We start from the raw sequence: 22,383 nt of genomic DNA on the forward strand, positions 1-22,383 counted from the left end.
CTCTAAAGTAGGATATGGGCAGAGGTTGAGAGCAGTGGTGTAGTGATTAAAAGCGGTGTGTTTGGTTATATCTTCCATAGACATCTTTTTTAAAAAAAATCTGTTTATTGTGTTGCCATCTGACATCTTTCAATAAATAGGACATCTAGACTTGGAACCCAAATTTAGCCATAGAGCTCCTAGCACTCCTGGAGCTACGTGATATCCCTGTGGAGTTTTCCAGGAAGTGACATCATGTCACATGGGATGCTGGGGCCCTTGATGTGCCCAGCCCCCCCCCCCAACTCCTTACAAATAATTATTTTTACATATTTGGTTAGCAAAATTCCTTCCCACTCCACGATCGAGTTCTCAGTGGCCATAAAAACACACACGCACTCACATTCGGTAAATTACGTTCCTGAGAGACAAAGAGTGATTGTCGAATGGCCCAATTAAGTAGCCAAAAACAACACAAATTATTTCACCTTTTTACTGTATCTATTGGCACGTGGTTCTTATTACCCACGCGCCACAAGGACAAAGAATGCTGGTTTTGAAGGGACGCGATTTTGACATGATCTCTGGGCAGTTTCACCAAGAACATGGGATTCCTCGGAGGGGTTGGTCTAGTGTAGAGCTTGTACTGTACTAAAATTGCATCCGTCTTCAAGGTGCTCCAAGAATCACGTTTGCTATTTTCTACGTTTTCCGTATATATTCGGAATAGCAGGTAGCAAAGCCCTCAGTGTTCATGCACTGTCTTTGGAACATCCTGCATCTAGCAGACCATTACATCGGTGTGTGAAAATACATGTGCTTGAAGCACTCAATGCCATCCTATGAAAACTGCAATTGTGTCCTGTCTAGTGAATTAATCTCCGTCCTAGCTAATGTAGTGGGATGAGTTTTTATTTTTTCCACCCGCTGTTGTTCCTTGTCCGCCTTCGATGAGTCACACGAAGCCCAACTGGAATTGAAAGAGGGATTTGCCCACCTCAGCAACTATTACACTTTTCTTGCTAAATATATTTCCGTGTGGCATGGTTCCCAAGCGATGCGCGGGCGGTGCGTCATTGCTTCTCTGGGAAAATTGAATCAAAAGGATGATTCAGTTAATATCCGCGGCCCGAGTGACTTCTGTCTGTCTGCTGGGCCTATGAATCGCTCTTGGAACAGTTATACAGAACTAGCAGCAAAGCCCATTTTTATGTACAAATAAAATGAGCTCTAAATTGGGGGGGGGGCAAGGGACCATGTGGGCTCCATTCCCTGCCTGTCGTACCCTAGCTCTGCCCCCCCCATTTGACCCCCTCCTGCCTTCTCCCTCCATTGCCCAAACTACTACTACTACTACTACTACTACTACTACTACTACTACTACTACTACTACTACTACTACTACTACTACTACTACTACTACTACTACTCGAAGCTCTCTCAGCCCCACCTACCTCACAGGATGTTTGTTGTGTGGGGGGGGGGGGGGGGGCAAGGAAGTTAATCCAAAGCTCCCTTTGAGTCTCCTGCGGGGAGAGAGAAGGGGATAGATCCAAACTCCTCCTCCTCCTCCTCCTTCCCTCCTCCCTCCTCCCTCCTCCCTCCTCCCTCCTCCCTCCCTCCTCCTCCTCCTCTTCTTCTTCTTCTTCTTCTTCTTCTTCTTCTTCTTCTTCTACTACTACTACTACTACTACTACTACTACTACTACTACTACTACTACTACTACTACTACTACTACTACTACTTTTTGCTGGGGAACATTTTCTATTCCTGCTAATCGGGCTTGGTATTCTGAAAGGGGATGGCAAAATCTTTGCTTGGTTTCTTCCTAATGAAACAGCTTATTAATATTCTCCTTAAATCATTGTTAATTAAAACCGAATGCAAGTTTAATGCTTGGGACAGGCCTGCTTCCAATCTGTTGCGAAGGCATCGGGTGGAAAATCCCACAGCGATCGTACTTTCCAAGTGATCTTTTCTGGGTTTCTTCGTGCGCTGAAGTCACAGGACAAGTGACCTGCGTGGGGATTCGGGAGGAGGGTAGTTTCATGAGTCGCTGGCGTTCATTCGTGTGAAAATAACCCAAATTTAACTGTGACTAGAATTTGTCATTAAAAAGTCATTACGGAAGTCAGCCACCGTAGTTCCTTCTCTCTTACAAGTTAATGGCAAACCAATATCTCCTTTGAAAAAGAAAAAGAGAGGGAAATAGCAAGAAAGGGGGAGATATTTTTCACTTGGAGAAGCATCGCAAAAGGCATAATAGAGTAGAACCGTGGTCAAGTGAGTCGGTTTAGAGATTTATTGATCAATAAAGCAGACAATTACAGCTTGTTTATAAAAGGGAGAGTCTTTCCCTGTCCCCGCGAGCCGCGGCAGAGGCTCTAATAATGATAACTCGCGCGTCGTGCTTGGAAACGATAAAAGTCGATTGGAAGATATAGGGTTTCAATAAAGTTATGACATTAGATAAACTTTACCCCGGGAACAAATTTCCCCTGGATATCTGATTGGCTGAGGTTAGATTTGTAACTTTAATTTTGTTTCCATTGATTTCTTCTCGGGCGCACGTGTCCGTTGCGCGGGGCAACTAATTAGAAAATTGCTGTCAAAAAACTGTGGCGCGGTTTGGGGGTTACAGCGCAAACCCACAGACTTTGCTATTCCACACAGCTGCAAAGTGCATTGAAAGTGGATTGAAAGTGCATTATTCTGCATGTGTGGAAGGGGCCTTGGCTAGCCATATTATCTGCAGCTATCCATTGGTGGAGCCCCATCGAAGCAAAAGAAATAGCTGATCTTGGGTGGATCTTCCCGGCTGATGTGAAGACAGCTGCTTCCCTTGTTCTTCATTAGCTCAGTTTCTTTAGCTCCAGGCTGCCCTTTAGTTTCATCCAATAAGCCGCCCTCACCTTTCAGAGTTGACCTTTCGGTTCTGAAAGTGTTTTGGACACATCTGTAGGTGTTCCCAATCTTTGTTCTTTTTTTTGCAATTTTGTTTCCATTCCAAGTTTCACATTTTGACAGGGGCGTCCGGTGGTCATCTTGGAATCCAGTCGTTGGGTTTCTCTGTTAACCTCACAGACTTCTGAAACGCAGTCTTTGGGGGGCAGGGAGGGGGGGGGAGAGAAGCTAAGGCCTTCTTTGAAGATTGTGTCTTTGGTCGGGAAAGATGCACCGACAATTCCTGACTGGCTCAGTCCCCGGAGAGCCGACTTACAGGAGAAGCGTTTCAGTGCTGTTCGCTTAGCAAAACATGGACTGATCTATCTCAATTATTTATAGGACACGGGTGAGAAAAAATGCTCAGATTATGGGGGCCTCTCCTGGAGTTTGTCAACATTCAGGGAGGAGGAGGAGGAGGAGGAGGAAGAGGAAGAGGAAGAGGAAGAAGAAGGAGAGGAAGAAGAAGAAGGAGGAGGAGAAGAAGAAGAAGAAGAAGAAGAAGAAGAAGAAGAAGAAGAAGAAGAAGAAGAAGAAGAGCGGAGTAGTAGTAGTAGTAGTAGTAGTAGTAGTAGTAGTAGTAGTAGTAGTAGTAGTAGTAGTTTGGATTTATATCCCCCCTTTCTGTCCTGTAAGAAGACTTAAAGGGACTTACAAACTCCTTTCCCTTCCTCCCTCACAACAAACACCCTGTGAGGTAGGTGGGGCTGAGAGAGCTCCGAAGAACTGTGACTAGCCCAAGGTCACCCAGCTAGCACAAGCTAATCTGGAGTGCACAAGCTAATCTGGTTCTCCAGATAAGCCTCCCCAGCTCAAGTGGCAGAGCGGGGAATCAAACCCAGTTCTTCAGATCAGAGGACTTGATGGCCCTTGGGGTCTCTTCCAACTTTATGATTCTATGATTCTAAGATCAAGCCTTTTATTGATATCCTGGATAGCAGGAAATGTTTTGGCCCAACACCTGAAGAACAAGAGAGTGAGAATTTCAAGGGGACGGGTTTTCATGCAAGGTGCCACCATTAATAAAGCCCTGTATCTGGTGGTCACAGGAGTACCACCTCTGTAGGCGGAGTACAGGAAATGTGACTTGGCAGGAAGACCATAACTGTTGGGCTGGAAGGAAGAAGATGAGGTCTTCCAGATGTACGTCTATGAATGTGGATTTTTATTACAGAACTGCACACGTAGGGAATTGATTTAGTCTGTTCACGTACAGAGCATCCCGAACAAATGATTAAATGAATCCTAATTGTCGCTCGGTATCTCCAGTTAATGCTTATCCCAGGCCTTTGTTGCCTGGATTTATCTCTCTTTATCTTGCTCGCGACTCGTAAAGATTGTTTTGAGCAATCGTTCCTACGGGGAAAGCATAGCTTGCATCCCAGTCAGATTTGTGCGAAACACCTGAGGTGCAGTGTAACAAGAAAAATAAAGCAGTTAGTCCAAATTGAAATTGCTGGTTTAAGGCTTCGGCTGTTGTTTGTTCTCCGCTAATAGCTGCGTGGACCAGTATTTTCAGTTCCTTTGTCGAAAGCTGGAAGCCTACACGTAGGAGATTCAGATACAGTCAGGATCCTGATGGCGCAGAATTTGTATCTTCCTGTTAAAAACGCAAAAGTATGACCATCTTTGCACAGCGGTTGCAGGGGCTAAAAATCCCTCCGTGCGTCCTTTGCGTGAAAAGTATCCCAAGAAGTGTTCAAAAGGAGGTACACCACGTTTTTATTTATGGTCCCGTTGGAGTCACCGCCGATTCTAAACTCTTCTTCTGCAGACTTCAATGTCCATACAGATTGGCGGGAAAATGCCTTCATGGCAGATTTACAGGGTATCTAGACAATTTTTAAGTTGTTTTGAGGTTCCTCCTCCAGCTTTGACTACAAAGTATGTCATGGCTAAGCTAGCCTGATCTTGTCAAATCTTGGAAGATAAGTGGAGTCAGGTATTGGATAGAAGGCCACCCAGGAAGTCCAGGGTTGCTATGTAGAAGAAGGCAATGGCAAACCACCTCTGTTTATCTCGGCCCTGATGTAGATGGTCCAGGCAAGCCCTGTCTCATCATGTCTCAGAAGCTGAGAAGGATTGGATGGGAGACCACCAAGAATGTCCAGGGTAGCTATGTAGAAGGAGGCAATGGCAAACCACCTCTGTTTATCTCGGCCCTGACGTAGATGGTCCAGGCAAGGCCTGTCTCATCATGTCTCAGAAGCTGAGAAGGATTGGATGGGTGGAGTTTTGTTTTGAGGTTCCTCCTCCAGCTTTGACTACAAAGTATGTCATGGCTAAGCTAGCCTGATCTTGTCAAATCTTGGAAGATAAGTGGAGTCAGGTATTGGATAGAAGGCCACCCAGGAAGTCCAGGGTTGCTATGTAGAAGAAGGCAATGGCAAACCACCTCTGGCTTTTGATCTCGAAGCCTGATGTAGGATGGTCCAGGGCAAGCCCTGTCTCCATCACCTGCGGTCTCAGTTTATAGCTGAGAAGGATTGGATGGGAGACCACCAAGAATGTCCAGGGTCGCCATGTAGAGGAAGGCAATGGCAAACCACCTCTGCTTATCACTTGTGTTGAGAACACCACGAGGTGGAACGTGATGGGGTCTCAGTGAGTCAGTTCTGACTCAACAGCTCCGCTTACTTATTTACTTACTCAAAGAACACCCTCGGCACTTCGCCAAGATCTCAGTGGGTCCCAAAAACTTCTGTCGCTGGGAAGAGCTGTCAGGTGAAGTCACAGTTGACCTGTGGCAACTCCTGTCGGCTTTTCAAGGCAAGAGATGTTCAGAGGTGGTTTGCCATTGCCTTCCTCTGCATAGCAGCCCTGGTATCCCATCCAAGTACTCACCAAGGTCAGCCCTGCTTAGCTTCTCAGGCTAGCTCAGGCCATCTAGATTGGGGAAGAGACAGTTGGAGGAGAACTATGGTCAGACCTGGTATAAGACTGGGCATGACAGTCTTCTTCTCTGGATTCAGGTTGGTCCCTTGGCAACCATCATATCCAGTTTGGCACTCAGTTCTTATAAGTAAGGAGCCGCGTGGCATAGTGGTTAAGTGCTTTCACTGCTACTCACACGGTTGGGAGTTTGAGCCCCCTGTGGGTCAGATATCCTGGCAGCTGGCTTATGGTCAGCTCAGCTCAGCCATCCATCCATTTCTTGGTCGATAAATCAGTACCTAGCTCATCGCTAGGGGGGTAAAGAATAGCCGGGGAAAGCAATGGCAAACTGTCCCACAAAAGACACTTGCCTATGAAATCACTGCTCGCAGTGGTACCCCAGGGTCGGACACGACTGAAGGGGAAACTTTACCTTTGCTTATAGGTATGTCTGGGCAGACACAAATCACATGGTCAAATGTCTGGAGTCCATGCCCTACAAAGGGAGCTGGGGACTTTTGGTCTGGAGAAGTGAAGGTTAAGGGGGGACATGATAGCTCTGTTTAAATATTTGAAGGGATGCCGTGTTGATGAGGGAGAGAGCTTGTTTTCTGCTGCCTCAGAGACTTGGACAGCAGAGTGATGGATTCAGGGTGCAGGAAAAGAGATTCTACCTGAACATTAGGAAGAACTTCCTGATGGTCAGGGCTGTTCAACAGTGGAATTCACTACCTTGGAGAGTGGTGGAGTCTCCTTCCTTGGAGGTTTGTAAACAGAGGCTGGATGAAGATATGTTGGGAGTTCTTTGGTTGTGTGTTCCTGCATGGCAGGGGGTTGGACTGGGTGGCCCTTGGGGATCTCTTCCAACTCTATGGCCCTTTCCGCACCACAATGGTGCGAGGGAGCATCGGCATAAACAATGCCGATGCACCCCCCTGGGACCGTTTGCATGGAGGCTGCGCCGTCGCTGAACGCCTAACTTGTCACCTGGCTTCGAGCTCATTGCAGAAGCCAGGGGACACGCCCCCGCAGCCTGGTGCGACGGCTCTGGAGTCGCAGGCCAGGGGGGCGTGTCCCCTGGCCTCTGTGACAAGCAGGAAGCCAGGAGACAAGGTAGGCGTTCGGGAAAGGGGTGGGGAAATGGCGCCTTCCAGCCGCTGCCGTTCACTCAGGGAGCGAGGTTTGGAAACAGCGGCTTTGCACCACTCGGGGGTTGCGAGGCCGTGCGAACAGTTTTTAGCATCCCTGGGTCGCTGTATTCCGCCCGTGCGGAAACGGCCTATGATTCTAAAAGAACATGAGCAATAAGATTGTCCCTTGGGGAATATTATATGTTAGGCTGAAGACCTACTGCCACCATGGAAAACTCTCTGCCGCCCATTTACTAGAAAGAAATAAAGTAATTGGAGAGACGTCGCAATCCCCTGCTTTAGGTGGTTCTAGACGTTTACTTAATCCAATGTGTCAAAAATTGACCAGCAGATCGAGCAAGATGAAAAAGGATTAAATTCTCCTTATCAAAGATCATCTGCCAGAGCAGTCAAAGCTGTCTCTGTCCCCGTAACCAGGTGTATAGGATGAAGGCGAGAGGCATAGACTTCGCTTCAATTCATTCCGACCAGGCAGTGCGTATGCTGCTATTTAATGTATTTTGGAAGACTATCGCATTTGTAGCATCTTGATGTAGCAGGTGCAGAGATTTCTTTTTCTCTTAATTCAGTTGTTCAGCGTGTTGACATTCAGTGATAGCTTTAATGCAATTTTAATTAACAAGTATTCGCAGAAGTCCTGTCTTCCATACAATTAGCATAAATTCATAAAAAGTCAAAAAGGGAGGTCTAATTAATTACGAGATCTTCTTGTGTATTCTTTGGAAATCTATAATCAGGGTGAGACTCCCTTGTAGCTACTGAGGTATATTAAACTTTGAATTTGCAACACTATTTGGGCCTGTTTTTCAAGAGATTGAGCTACTTATGCTAAGTGCCTTCTCCAAGAATGGTTTTCTCATTAAGGCTGTAATTTCTACTGAAAAAACCCCTCATAGTTTTAATGACTGTACACCTTCTGTTATTTTCACCCAAAAGTTTGGTTTGCAGCGGATTTTAAAAAATCGTTGCTGGTCTTGTTCATGAAACAAAATTAGCAAAAAGTCTTCTTCTTCTTCTTCTTCTTCTTCTTCTTCTTCTTCTTCTTCTTCTTCTTCTTCTTCTTCTTCTTCTTCTTCTTCTTCTTCTTCTTCTTCTTCTTCTTCTTCTTCTTCTTCTTCTTCTTCTTCTTCTTCTTCTTCTTCTTCTTCTTCTTCTCCTTCTCCTTCTCCTTCTCCTTCTCCTTCTCCTTCTCCTTCTCCTTCTCCTTCTCCTTCTCCTTCCCCTTCTCCTTCCCCTTCCCCTTCCCCTTCCCCTTCCCCTCCTCCTCCTCCTCCTCCTCCTCCTCTTCTTCTCCTTCTCCTTCTCCTTCTCCTTCTCCTTCTCCTTCTCCTTCTCCTTCTCCTTCTCCTCCTCCTCCCCCCCCCCCTCCCTCCTCCTCTCTTCTTCTTTCTCTCCTTCTCTCCTTCTCCTTCTCCCTCCCTCCTCCCTCCTCCTCCCTCCTCCCTCCTCCTCCCTCCCTCCCTCTTTCTTCTTCTCCTTCTTCTCCTTCTCCTTCTCCTTCTCCTTCTCCTTCTCCTCTCCTCCTCCTCCTCCTCTTCTCCTTCTCCTTCTCCTTCTCCTTCTCCTTCTCCTTCTCCTTCTCCTTCTCCTTCTCCTTCTCCTTCTCCTTCTCCTTCTCCTTCTCCTCCTCCTCCTCCTCCTCCTCTCCCCCTCCTCCTCCTCCTCCTCCTCTCCCCCTCCTCCTCCTCCTTCTCCTCCTCCTCTCCCCCTCCTCCTCCTCCTCCTCTCCCTCTCCCCCTCCTCCTCCTCCTCCTCCTCTCCCTCTCCCCCTCCCCCTCCCCCTCCTCCTTCTCCTCCTCCTCCTCCTCCTTTTGCTTCTGTAAAGCAGTTGCTGAGGACGTTCACAAGCTAACTACTTTTGTTTGTTTTATCCTCCTTCCGCTTTGACAGGCCCGGGACGGGATGAGAGGTATCCTGGATTCCTACGACAGTGAGCTGAGTTCGACTGAACACTCCCCTCAGCTGAGCACCCGGGTGCGGGAGGCCGAGGACATGGTCCAGAAAGTGGAAGCGCACACTGCAGAAATGGAGGTAACCCACGGGACGGAAATTGTCAGGGTTCTGGCAGTACCCTCCAGCAAGTATGTGCGGGGAGGCCAACCAAAGCAGACTCTGTAGTCCCTTTCTTGACTCCTTGGCTGCCTCTACTCAACAATCTGTTCATGACAGACTTATAGGTTTCCACCCTATACAGGAAGTGGGGGATAGGTGGTCACTAGGGAGTGATCAGTCACTCGCGCAGCTAACATGGGCTCCATAGCCCTCCTTTGACTCCTTGGCTGCCTCTACCCAACAACCGTTTCATTATAGACTTAAGAACATAAGAACATAAGAACAAGCCAGCTGAATCAGACCAGAGTCCATCTAGTCCAGCTCTCTGCTACTTGCAGTGGCCCACCAGGTGCCTTTGGGAGCTCACAGGCAGGATGTGAAAGCAAGGGCCTTCTGCTGCTGCTGCTGCTGCTGCCGGGCACCTGGTCTGCTAAGGCATTTGCAACCTCAGATCAAGGAGGATCAAGATTGGTAGCCATAAATCGACTTCTCCTCCATAAATCTATCCAAGCCCCTTTTAAAGCTATCCAGGTTAGTGGCCATCACTTGTAGGCCTCCTTTAATTATAGACCTATATGTTTCCTAGAGTGCAGTGCAGGTGGGGGGCACAAAGTCCCTTGGGAATGACCGGTCACTCCCCAAAAGTCAGCTCCTCACCCCTTTTCCTCCGGGGCTCATCCGCGGCAGCCATGATCACTTTCTTACCCTTCGCTTTAAAAGCACCTTAGTAGCTTCTCTCTTCTTCTTCCATGAAGGAGAAGACGGTTTGCCCACACACTTGCTTTTCTACTCTGGGCTGCAAAAGAGAAGGCTGTTGATTCAATACGTTGGCACCAAACTGCTCTTCCGGTGAAAATATATTTTTGGTGGCATATTTTTCCCTTGCAAAGCACTTTCCTTCCTTTATTTTGATATTTGGCCTGCCCTACCCCAGTCAGAGATTGTAAGTGAGGAGAAGAAGAGGAGTTTGGATTTATATCCCCCCTTTCTCTCCTGTAGGAGACTCAAAGGTGTTTACAATCTCCTTCCCCCTGCATAACAAACACCCTGTGAGGTGGGTGGGGCTGAGAGAGCTCCGAAGAACCCCAGGTCACCCAGCTGGCATGTGTTGGAGCGCACAAGCTAATCTGGTTCCCCAGATAAGCCTCCAAGGAACTCCAGGATTGCTATGCAGAGGCTAGCAATGGCAAACCACCTCTGTTTGTCTCTTGCTCTTACCTGGATCTCTCAGGCTAGTCTGATCACGTCAGATCTCAGAAGCTAATTATGGTTGGTCTTCATTGGTAATTGGCTGGGTGGTTTCCAAGGAAGTCTAGAGTTGCGATGCAGAAATAGGCGATGGCAAACCACCTCTGTTTGTCTCTTGCCTTTACCTGGTTGGCTCAGGCTAGCCTGATCTTGTAAGATCTCAGAAGCTAAGCAGGGTTGACCCTGGATCGTGCATGGATGGGAGACCAGCTAGGAAGTCCATATTCGCTACACAGAGGCGGGCAATAGTAAATCACTTCTGATCTTGGTTTGAAAACCCTGCAACTGCAATTCGGCAGCAAAAGCAACCAACGGAAAAGTCTGGAGTAGCTTCCGGAAACTTAAGCAGCTTCTCGAAACTTAAGGAACTTGTCAAAATGCAAAGCCTCCCCTCTCTTGTCTTATAAGATCCACCGGTTCACAATTCCCAGGTAGAACCGGATTGCTTTGACATTCTTTTATCCAGTCTTTCATGCAAAAAAACCAAAAAACGAATAGGAACGTTTTTTATCTTTGCGTTTTAGCTCGCGCTTATCTGCTCATCTTCCCTGGCAACGTCGACGAGGGTTTCTTTTGTCTATTTTTATCTCTCCTGCTGTTCCTTGTTAAAAGATGATTTGGGCACCTCGGTTCGTTCCGTTCTTTTTCCAGTAGGAGAAATCAGTCTTTTAGGTTTTTCATACCTTTTTTTTGTTTTAACTTCCCGAGTCGCGTCGCCAGCTGTCCTTCTGCTTCTTTCGAAAGGAGAACATAAAGGAAGGGGACTTTTTTTTTTAATTAAGAGGGTTTTTCTAAGCGAACGTGTTCGAGCCGAACAGCTGTTCTGTGTTGGACCAAACAGTATTTGAAGATAATGAGTGGTTGGTGATACATTGTGAGAAAATCGGGATTGTGCGTGAGCAGCAGGCTTCTTGGGATTTTGGCTGTTGCGTGGCGCGTCTATTGCTGGTCTGGACGAAGGTTTCGGCAAATTTATCTGCAAGTGAATTCCACCCTCGGTGCTCGGAGGAGGTCATCGGACGTGATCCAGTCATTTGGTCCCACTTAAGATTCGCTAAACCAGTTTGGATCGAATTTTCCCCCAGTTGCGCATGTGCAAAGACGCTACCGTTTCAAACTGGTTACTGGCTGTTAGAGTCACTATGTATTGCTTAGATCAGGGGTGTCCAACCCTGGTGCTTCAGATGTTCAGGGACTACAATTCCCATCAGCCCCTGCTGGCATGGTCGACATGGTGCCCCAACCCTTGCTGACTCCTGTTTGGTGCCCTTCACGAGTTTGTAGAAATTGGACTTTTTGCCCAGCGTGCCTTCTGATTGGCCACTGGGAAGGGGATGGCCTGTGCAGAATTTTAAAATGTGGCTTGACTAGGGGAGTCGAAGCAGCCATTTTGTTGTCTTGCTCTTCTTCCTGCCACAACCGTGTGATTGGCTCCGCTGCCATTCAGCTGCCGTTGAATTGCTTTACCCATCATGCTGTGCCAGAATGCCGAAAGGGCCCATGAGCATGAAAATTTGGAGATTCCTTAGACCAGACCTGGGCATTATATGGCCCGCGGGCCACATCCGGCCCGCCGGGGGACCCTGACTGGCCCCCCTGCTGTGCTGGGGAGCGAGGCGCCTTGGAAAGCCCTGCAGAAGCCGGTTGCCTTGGCTGCCGGCTTCTGCGGGGCTTTCAAAAGCGCCTCGCCCCCCTGCCCGGCCCTCCACAATATTTTCTGTTTCTTATGCGGCCCCATGGAAAAAATAATTGCCCGCCCCTGCCTTAGATGATATACCAAAGGGTAGGATTTTATTGAAACGAATCATATAGCAACGACTGATTTATAGGATTTGGGTGTAAATCCGTTTTTCTCTCTGTTAAACCGCCAGGTGCTCTCCAGGCTGCTAGAGGCTCATGTTCCCAACCAGCCCTTTATAAAAGGGACCCCGCCTACAGCTGCAGCCCCCTTCTAACATGCATCTCAGAGGCCCCTTCCGCACATGCAGAATAATCCACTTTCAATCCACTTTCAGCGCACTTTGCAGCTGGATTTTACTGTGCGGAATGGGAAAGTCCACTTGCAAACAGTTGTGAAAGTGGATTGAAAGTGCATTATTCTGCATGTGCGGAAGGTGTCTGATGGACGGGGCTGGGTGGTTGGATGCAGTTGTGGGGGTCGAAGAATAAACTGGTGCCCAGAGGGTAATGGAAGGAGGAAATTGCAAATGGAGGGGATGTGATTTATTCCTAAGTGGGTCGAGGACATTGCTAGATCCTAAATGCCATAATTCCTTTGGGCTGGGCCCAAGAGAGGCAGAAGTAAATCACACTGCTGGCTCATGTTCAGTTTGTGGGAGTTCTGTACACTGCCCCTGTGAATGAAGTCTACCCATGTGTTACAGGTGGGGTTGGAGAATGGTATTGGATCCTTGGGACCAACCAAAGAGTCCTTTTTATCTGACGAAGAGAGCTATGGCTCTCAGAAGCTTACACTCTGAAAATGTTGTTGGTCTCGACGATGCTACAGGACTAAGTCAACCTTTAAACACGGGCCATTCTCAGATCCAAGTATCCTCCCCCTCTTTCCTTCCTTGGGCCTGTTCACTCATTCAACTTTGACCAGGTCATGCCCTGAAAATCGTCTTGGTTTCTAAGGTGCTCCTGGGCTCCAAGCCAGTTGTCCTATCACAGACCAACACAGCTACCTTCTGAAACTATTTCCCACCCCTTCATCTGAATTGGTCGGGTTTGCCCCATGAGCTAGCCGTGATGGCGAACCTTTGGCACTCCAGATGTTATAGACTACTATTCCCATCAGCCCCTGCCAGCATGGTCAATTGGCCACGCTGGCAGGGGCTGATGGGAATTGTAGTCCATAACATCTGGAGTGCCAAAGGTTCGCCACCACTGAGCTAATGCATACTTCCTGGGAAGAGGGTTTTGCCATTCCTCCTGTTTTTCGGTTCGCCATTTCGTTCGGATTCGGCTCGGGCCGAAAAATGTTGGTCGTTTCAGAATTGGCCGTCCCGGCTGTCCTTCGCGTAACTTCATTTGACTTTCGGAAAAAAAGTTCTGTTCCCCCGCCCCATTTCCCTTCGGGAGCCTCTCTTTTGAAATGTTAAATACGCACTCAGCTTCAAGTGTTCTTGTCAGCAATAACAGTGTCGTCGTCAGCGTTTGTAAAATGTGTGTCCCCCCCCCTCCTCCCCTCAACCGGGGAGTTCGACTCAACTCCTTAAGTCCACCTGACTGTAGAGGCCTGGCGAATGATAAACGGAGCCTGGCTTCTATACAGGATTGAAAATTGGCTTCTTTTCCAAGGGAGGCTTGGAAGGAGGAGATAAAACATGAATGAACAGTAAATGAACATTAGTTCTTCTGTCGCAAGGGTAAGCGAAATTTCCGCGTGGGGGGCCGAAGCCTTGAATGCGGCTCTGCCGGAAGAGCGTTCCTGTCTGCATCTGCTGATAGACCTTTTTATAATTCAGATGTTTCCCCCCCTCTTCCCCCCTCGGGAGGCAGGAGATCTTTTTAATGTTATTTTTCCGTCGAGTGTTTGAGGCCTTCGACCGCTCTCCACCAGATGGCAGCCAAGAAACTCCTGGTTTCTCTCCGGATTTGCGCTTAGGTGGAAATTGGTCCGTGTTGACTGGGGGTGGAAGCTGAACGGTGATACGAACAGCTTTAACTAGAGACACAATGGTCTGTGTCTGAGAGCTAGAGCGGAGGTGGCTAGTCCGGGGGCCCCGAATCTTCTCCTTTCCGGCCAAGCCATTCAGGGATTTCCCCTTCCTCTGCCAAGCTGTTGCTGCAAAACGTGGACGCCTTGGCCAGAGACGAGTCAATCCCATTAGCAGAATTAGCTGGGCTCCCTTCAGGACAGAGGCTGCCGAATCAATCTTCTTAAGACTTCAGATTTCCTCAGTAGGAGGGCAGCAAGACAGGGGAGCAAATATCCCGGAGAACCTGGCAGAGTCAGTCCATGGCCCAGAAGAACCGGGCCTTTAAGAGAGCAATATCTCAGGGCAGAAGGCAAAACAGAGCTGCAAATGTAGTGTGATAACACCCTGGCGGAGAAGCGTTCTTTGGTCAGTGAGGCAGCTTTGGCTATATTCAGCAAGTGCCAGGAAAGAGGCACGGTTTTTGGCAGGCAGAACAGAATTGCCAGCCGGTTCTGGCGGTAGGATTAGTGCATAGATGATGCAAAAGAGCGCTCTGTCTCAGGATAAGAAACAGCCTGATCCCAGCCTCCGGTTGTGGGTCTGATCCTTTCTAGATGTTTGGCATACATTACAAAGAGCTGAAACTCCATCTCAGTGTTAACTGGGGACTTGTGTATCTGCCATGTCTCAGCATGTGTGTGTGTGTGTGTGGAGGGGGGAAGCAATTCCCCCCCAGTTATAGCAGTTTTGCTGAATGACCTGTGACAAGAGGCTTAAAAGGCAGAAGAGCATCTCTTCAGTCTTGCGATGAACATAAGCAATGCAGGATGAATTTGAGGAAGAAGAGTTTGGATTTATATCCTTCTTTTCTCTACCTTTCAAGAGTCTCATTGACAAACTCCTTTCCCTTCCTCTCCCCATAACAGACACCTTGTTGAGGTAGGTTGGGTTGAGAGAGTCCAGGGAGAACTGTGACTGGCCCAGGGTCACCCAGCAGGCTTCATGTGGAGGAGCGGGGAAAACAAGTCCAGTTCACCAGATTAGGGTCCACCGTTCATGTAGAGGAGTGGGGGGGGGGGGGAATCAAACCCAGTTCTCCAGATTAGATTCCATTGCTCGTCACCACTACACCGCGCTGGCTGTCACGATGCTTGCATTTTATACTGCCCTTTCCCGCAAATCTAAGCATAGGTTTGGGGGTGGAGCCTATAGAAGACAAGATATGGGAGGGGAGGGGCCTCAGTGGGGTAGATACCATTGAGTTCACCCACTCAACAGTTGCCAAGCAAGGTGTGGGGCACCATGTTGCCGTGGGGACCCTTGGGTTAAGAAGAAGAAGAAGAAGAAGAGTTTGGATTTATATCCCCCCTTTCTCTCCTGCAGGAGACTCAAAGGGGCTGACAATCTCCTTGCCCTTCCCCCCTCACAACAAACACCCTGTGAGGTAGGTGGGGCTGAGAGAGCTCCGAGAAGCTGTGACTAGCCCAAGGTCACCCAGCTGGCGTGTGTGGGAGTGCACAGGCTAACCTGAATTCCCCAGATAAGCCTCCGCAGCTCAGGCGGCAGAGCTGGGAATCAAACCCGGTTCCTCCAGATTAGATACACGAGATCTCAACCTCCTACGCCACTGCTGCTCTGGTTGGATTCTAATCTGGAGCAGGTGGATTCTAATCTGGAGAACCGGGTTTGATTCCCCACTCCTCCACCTGAATGGCGGAGGCTTATCTGGTGAACCAGATGTGTTTCCGCACTCCTGTATTCTGGCTGGGTGACCTTCGGCCAGTCACAGTTCTCTCGGGACTCTCTCAGCCCCACCTACCTCACAAGATGGGGAGTGGAAGGGAAAGGAGCTCGTCAGCCACCTTGAGTCTCCCTACAGGAGAGAAAGGTGGCGTAAAATCCAAGCTCTTCTTCTTCATCTTGCATTTGAAAGGAAACACTTAAATGGCTGATTGAAAAACAAATCTCAACCCCCATTCCGTGAAAACTTGACAGGGTCACGACCATAGCTCTCCGTTCGCTCGTGGGGCTTCGGCGTGGATCCGTTGAGCTTTGTCGGTGCTTAAAGCCAAAGAAGCCGCAAAAGCTGTTCGGCAAACAGAAAGCCGGGAGATTTAGAGCAAACTAGTGCAGCGTTGGCAATCCCATTTTTCAAATGTTCCTTTAATACTGCCGCATGGGGGGAAAAAACCCATCCAGCTATAGTATGCTGGGGTGCATATGTCACAGATATTGCTCTGATGACACCGGGAGAAACGCTGTGCGTGACGCATCAATTTGGCACACGGTGCTGATTTGTACTTTCGGTTTATTAAAATGAGGGTGCTCTTTGGCAGTGAGCAGAGATCGGACAAATTCGCTTTCAGAGTTGTCTGCGAGTGGTTCCTCTCTGCCCTGGGAACTTATGGAGTGACTCTGGGCCAGTCGGTTTGTCCATCCCCCCTGGTCATACCAGCCTACCTGGCAGGAGTGTTTTTGTCAGGATAACATGGAGAAGTAGGCAACAACGCCGTTAAATTGCTTTGGGTTCCAGTGGGGAAGAAAAGAAGAAGAAGAATTCAATTTATATCCCCCCTTTCTCTCTCCTATGCAGTGGCGTAGGAGGTTAAGAGCTCGTGTATCTAATCTGGAGGAACCGCGTTTGATTCCCAGCTCTGCCACCTGAGCTGTGGAGGCTTATCTGGGGAATTCAGATTAGCCTGTACACTCCCACACACGCCAGCTGGGTGACCTTGGGCTTGTCACAGCTTCTCCGAGCTCTCTCAGCCCCACCTACCTCACAGGGTGTTTGTTGTGAGGGGGGAAGGGCAAGGAGATTGTCAGCCCCTTTGAGTCTCCTTACAGGAGAGAAAGGGGGGGATATAAATCCAAACTCTTCTTCTTCTTTCCCTTCTCCCCCCCAAACCAACAAACACCTTGTGAGGTGGGTGGGGCTGAGAGAGCTCCAAAGAACTGTGACTAGCCCAAGGTCACCCAGCAGGAATGTAGGAGTGCAGAAACACATCTGGTTCCCCAGATAAGCCTCCACAGCTCAGGTGGCAGAGAGGGGAATCAAACCCTGTTCTCCAGCTTAGAGTGCACCTGCTCTTAACCAATAACCCCCCGCTGGCTCTCGGGTGCAAACATCTGAATGAGCAAAGCAGACTTTTTTTTTTCTTGTTGTGGTTGTTAAAGATGGCATTGCTATTTTGCTTTACAACAAACATAGTATCAAGCTGTTTTGCATAATTGGATAAATCGGCTCGGAGAAGCCGGGAACAGGGAAAGACCCAACACAAGATGGATCGACTCTGTAAAGGAAGCTGCAGCTCTCTTTATGCAAGACCAGAGCTAGGCTGTAAACCATGGGGCGTTTGGGAGGTCATTCGTTCGTAAGGTTCCCAGAAGTCTGACTTGATTTCATGCGACATAAAACACACATAAATCCACTGTTTTAAAAATGACAGCTCCCTTTTCTTTCTCTCTCTCTTTAAAACCCACAAGCTTCCAATCTAATTCCCTCCACAGTAAAACCCCAACCAGACATCAACAGATCTTTTGATTATCCGTCCACACACAAACAGGACCTAGGTACCATGCATGGATTCTGTTGAATTGGTCAATATAAGCTCAGAGTTATGGTCTTCCAAGAATGCTGACCTCAGTGGACTGGATGACAGAAAGAGAGCGCTGGTCTGACCTCCATTGGTCTGATCCAGCAGGGCTCTTCTGATGTTCTTATCAAGGCCTTTGGCTCTATTCTCGTTGCGGGACTCCTCAGAGGAACAGTTTGGGTCAATGCAGATACGGATGCTGGGCCAGATGGGATCTCCCACTGTCTGACTACCGAGAAGGGCTCCTTTCTGGAGGTTCTGGCGAGGCTGCCTCACTCCTATGCCTTTGCTGGTGGCCCTCCCAGAGGAACTGGTTGGTCACCATGTGAGACAGGATGCTGGGCTAGATGAATCTCCACCACCCATCCCAGTTAGGGCTCTTCTGATGTTCTTATCAAGGGAAGGCCTTGGCCTCTATTCTCTGTTGGTGGACCTCCAGAGGAACTGGTTGGCCACGGTGTGATACGGGATGCTGGGCTAGATGGACCTCCACTGGTCTGATCGAGAAGGGCTCTTCTGAGGTTCTTATGAGAAGGCCTCGACCTCTATGCCTTGTTGGTGGCCCTCCAGAGGAACTGGTTGGTCACTATGTGAGACAGGATGCTGGGCTAGATGGACCTCCACTGGTCTGATCCAGCAGGACTCTTCTGATGTTCATATCAAGGGAAGGCCTTGGCCTCTATGCTCTGTTGGTTGACCTCCAGAGGAACTGGTTGGCCCCTCTGTGAGACAGGGATGCTGTGGACTAAGATGGACCTCCCACTGGGTTTTGACCAGCTTAGGGCTATTCCTGATGATGTTCTTATCAAGGGAAGGCCACAAACCTCTATGCCTTGTTAATTTGACCCTCCAAGAGGAATTGGATTTGGTCACTATGTGAGACAGGATGCTGGGCTAGATGGACCTCCACTGGTCTGATCCAGCAGGACTCTTCTGATGTTCATATCAAGGGGAAGGCCTTGGGCCTCTATGCTCTGTTAGTGGACCTCAGAGGAACTGGTTGGAAGCCACTGTGTGTGAGACTGGGATGCTTGGGACTATTTGGACCTCCACTGGTTTGACCCAACAGGGCTATTCTGATGTTCTTATCAAGGGAAGGCCTCGACCTCTATGCCTTGTTGGTGACCCTCCAGAGGCAACCTGGTTGGTCACTATGTGAGACAGGATGCTGGGCTAGATGGACTCCTCCACTGGCCCTGGATCCAGCAGTGACTCTTCTGATGTTCATAGTATCAAGGGAAGGCCCCGGCCCCTATGCTCTGTTGGTGGACCTCCAGGAGAACCTACAGTTGGCCACCGTGCAGGACAGATGCTGGACTCTGTTGGACCTCCACTGGTCTCGACCCAACAGGGGCTATTCTGGATGTGTTCTTACCTAAGGCAAGGCCCCCACCTCTCATGCCTTGCCAGTGGCCCTCCAGAGAACCTGGCTGGGTCACTATGTGAGCTCGTGGGATGTTGGGCCAGGATGGACCCTCCACTAATTCCTAATCCAGCAGGGCTCTTCTGATGTTCTTATCAAGGGAAGGCCTTGGCCTCTATGCTCTGTTAGTGGACCTCCAGAGGAACTGGTTGGCCACTGTGTGATCTAGAATGCTGGACTTGTTGGACCTCCACTGGTCTGATCCAGAAGGGCTCTTCTGAGGTTCTTATCAGGGGGAGGCCTCAGCCTCTATTCTCTGTTGGTGGCCCTCCAGAAGAACGGGTTGGTCACTGTGTGAGACAGGTTGCTGGGCACGGTGGATCACTGGTCTGGTCCAGCAGTGCTCTTCTTATGTATTAGAGCCAGGGTTGGCTCCAAAATGAACAAACACTGAACCGCTGCATTTACCTTTATAATAGCAGAATTTTGAGACTCCTATGCTGACCTTCTTCTCCAAGAGTCTGGAATAACAAAACCGACGAAACGTTTCTTGAGTTCTGCGTGGAATTTTTATAATGCATCATGTATTATTTGCTGTCCTCAGAGCTTGGATTTGCCGTGCATTTTGAAACATGCAATGCAAAGCCCTTTAACCTTGGAGATATCCTGGCTGCTCACCGGGGCTTCCCAAAATGCAATAATCAATTCATAGCGCTAGAGGGGCTTACCATTTTGGATTGGGATGTGCGCTGTTGGATAATTGTGTCCTTGAATGTGAAATTAATCAGGTCCCCCCCCCCCCCAGTTGGTTGGCTCGATATTGCAGGGAAACGGGAGGGAGAAAAGAGGCGGTTGCATGGGAATGAGGCCCTTTCCAATGGCTTTTTTGATCCCCTTGTGGACTCCATTGGTGGCCATCTTGCAGAAGAAGGGGAATTGACGACCCACTTCCTGACTTCTCCCCTCTAGGAGTTCCCATCAGCAACCAGCTATTATGTGGCTTACAAGCTCCTTTCCCTTCCTCTCCCCACAACAGACACCTTGTGAGGTAGGCGGGGCTTGGAGAGTTCAGAGAGAACTGTGAGTAGCCCAAGGTCACCCAGCAGGAATGTAGGAGTAGGGAAACACATCTGGCTCCCCAGATAAGCCTCTGCCACTCAGGTGGGGAATCAAACCCGGTTCTCCAGATTAGAATCAACTTGCTCTTAACCACTATACCACGCTGGCTCTCAACATTGTGATGAGGAGCAGCAATGGCGTAGTGGTGAAGAGCAGGTGCACTCTAATCTAGAGAACTGGGTTTGATCTGCCACTTGAGCTGTGGAGGCTTATCTGGGGAACTAGATTAGCTTGTGCACTCCAACACACACCAGCTGAGTCACAGTTCTTCGGAGCTCTCTCAGCCCCACCCAGCTCACAGTGTGTTTGATGTGAGGGGGGAGGAGGAGATTACAAGCCCCTTTGAGTCTCCTTACAGGAGAGAAAGGGGGGGTATAAATCCAAACTCCTCCTCCTCCTCCTCCTCTCCTCCTCCGCCTCCTGGAGCAACCATTTTGTGACTGGCTCCGCCTCCTGCAGCAGCCATTGCGCTGTGTCAGATTTGCAAAGGTACTCCTGGGCTTAGTTTTTGCATCCTTCCTCGAAAGACTGCTCTGTGCTTCTGGGACGCTTCGACAAACGGATGAACTTTGATAAAGACTCTGCCCTGTACGTGCTTTTTCCCGAATAAAGGCGAAGGGCTACCTTTGAATCTGTTGCTATGAAGCGGTCGCATTAAGAGCTCGGGGCTTGCCCCTCCGGACGAAACGATTTAGGAATTGTCTTCGTGGCGTTCCCAACTGCGCAGACGACCCCTTTCAGGGACAAGTCAACGAAGTACACGATTCGTGCTCAGTACCAGCGCCAACCTGTTAAGGCGGGCTCTGTAAACACAGTTCTCTCCTCGCCCTGCCTCCTGCCACACGCAAAAGCCGCAGAAGCTCTCTGACAAGCAATGACTTTGTCAGCACAAACCTCCGTGGCCGGTCACACCCCGAGGGCAAGATATAATGACCCAGCGATTTCTGAGCGCTGGTTATTTTGTATTCCTCCTGCCCTGTTATTAGGAGGGAGGTCTGCCTCGCCTAATCATCCCCCCTCCTCTGCCAATAGCTGCGTCGTCCTTGGTATGAGACCCCCTTCCGCCCTGAAGAATAAGAGTTGATTAAACAGCGGCGAGAGATATTTTTAAAAAATAATAATTGGGGTGGAGCGATCGCGTGTCCGTTACGTCTCGATTTCGATTTGGTGTGCCTGAAATTCTAGCGGGCATCATCTGGGGCGCGTGAGTTGAGGAAGCTCTTTGACTGCTGGGGGAAAAGATCTGTCGATGGCCTTATAATCCAGACAGATCTGTCGCTGTTCTTCCGAGAGTTTCCAGTGTTGCTCAGAGCAGAGCAAGCTCTTTAATATAAATGTGTCCAAATTTGTGACCAACGTCCTTAGGCAAAGGAGAGGAGTATGTGCCCCCTACCCATTTCTGATGCATAGAATCTGTAGGGGGAGTTGACCACAAAGGCCATCCAGGCCAACCCCCTGGCCATGCAGGAACACACAAGCAAAGCACTCCTGACAGATGGCCATCCAGCTCCTCTGTTGAAAAAACCTCCAAAGAAGGGAGAGACTCCACCACACCCTCCCGAGGTAGGGCATTCCACTGCTCCGAACAGCCCTGATGGTCCAGGGAAGTTTTTTCCCTGATGTCTAGGGGTGGAATCTGGAGCAGCAGTAGAAGCGCAGGGAGGTTAGAAAGAGCCTCATGTAATCTAATCTGGAGGAACCCGGGTTTGATTCCCCAGCTCTGCCAGCCCTGGAAGGCTGTGGGAGGGCTGGGATCTGGGAATCTCAAGATTAGCCTGTGCACTCCCACACACGCCAGCTGGGTGACCTTGGGCTAGTCACAGCTTCTCGGAGCTCTCTCAGCCCCACCTACCTCACAGGGTGTTTGTTGTGAGGGGGGAAGGGCAAGGAGATTGTCAACCCCTTTGAGTCTCCTGCAGGAGAGAAAGGGGGGATATAAATCCAAACTCTTCTTCTTCTTCTTCTTCCTCTTGAACCCATGACTTCTGGTCCTAGTCTCTGGAGCAGCAGAAAACAAGCTTGCTCCCTCACCAACATGACCTTTGGGTTAGTCATGGTTCTTTGGAGCTCTCTCAGCCCCACCCACCTCACAGGGTGTTTGTGTTGTGTGTGTGTGTTGGGGGGGGGGGAGGAGATTGTAAGCTCTTTTGAATCTTCTTACAGGAAAGAAAGGGAGATATAAATCCAAACTCTTTTTCTTCTTCTAATTTGCCAAATGGGTACCCAAGCTGCTGAGAGCCAAACTGAAAGAGTTACCTGTGTTTAAGCGAATTTGCTGTTATTAGAGAGAGAGAGAGAGGGGTGGAAAATAAAACCCTCGGCCTTGGTGCTCCCCTGCTCACAGCCGTGCTTGTTTCCCAGCTCCGGGCGTTTATCTTTGTAGGCAAGTGCACGCCAAGCGGGCGGCAACACATCG

At 49.2% G+C, this 22,383-nt stretch overlaps 1 protein-coding gene across 1 annotated transcript in view; it reads left to right on the forward strand.

Annotated features, from left to right (window-relative positions):
* The window catches only part of LOC125430561 (mitotic spindle assembly checkpoint protein MAD1-like), a 283,288-nt gene that overhangs the window by 35,094 nt on the left and 225,811 nt on the right, over positions 1 to 22,383 (forward strand). The window contains exon 2 of the mRNA XM_048492541.1: positions 8,839 to 8,979. Coding sequence (XP_048348498.1) covers positions 8,839 to 8,979 — 141 coding nt within the window. The remainder of the gene's footprint in view (positions 1 to 8,838; positions 8,980 to 22,383) is intronic.

This window comes from Sphaerodactylus townsendi, linkage group LG04 (genome assembly GCF_021028975.2).
Source record: "Sphaerodactylus townsendi isolate TG3544 linkage group LG04, MPM_Stown_v2.3, whole genome shotgun sequence".
Lineage (NCBI taxonomy): Eukaryota > Metazoa > Chordata > Lepidosauria > Squamata > Sphaerodactylidae > Sphaerodactylus > Sphaerodactylus townsendi.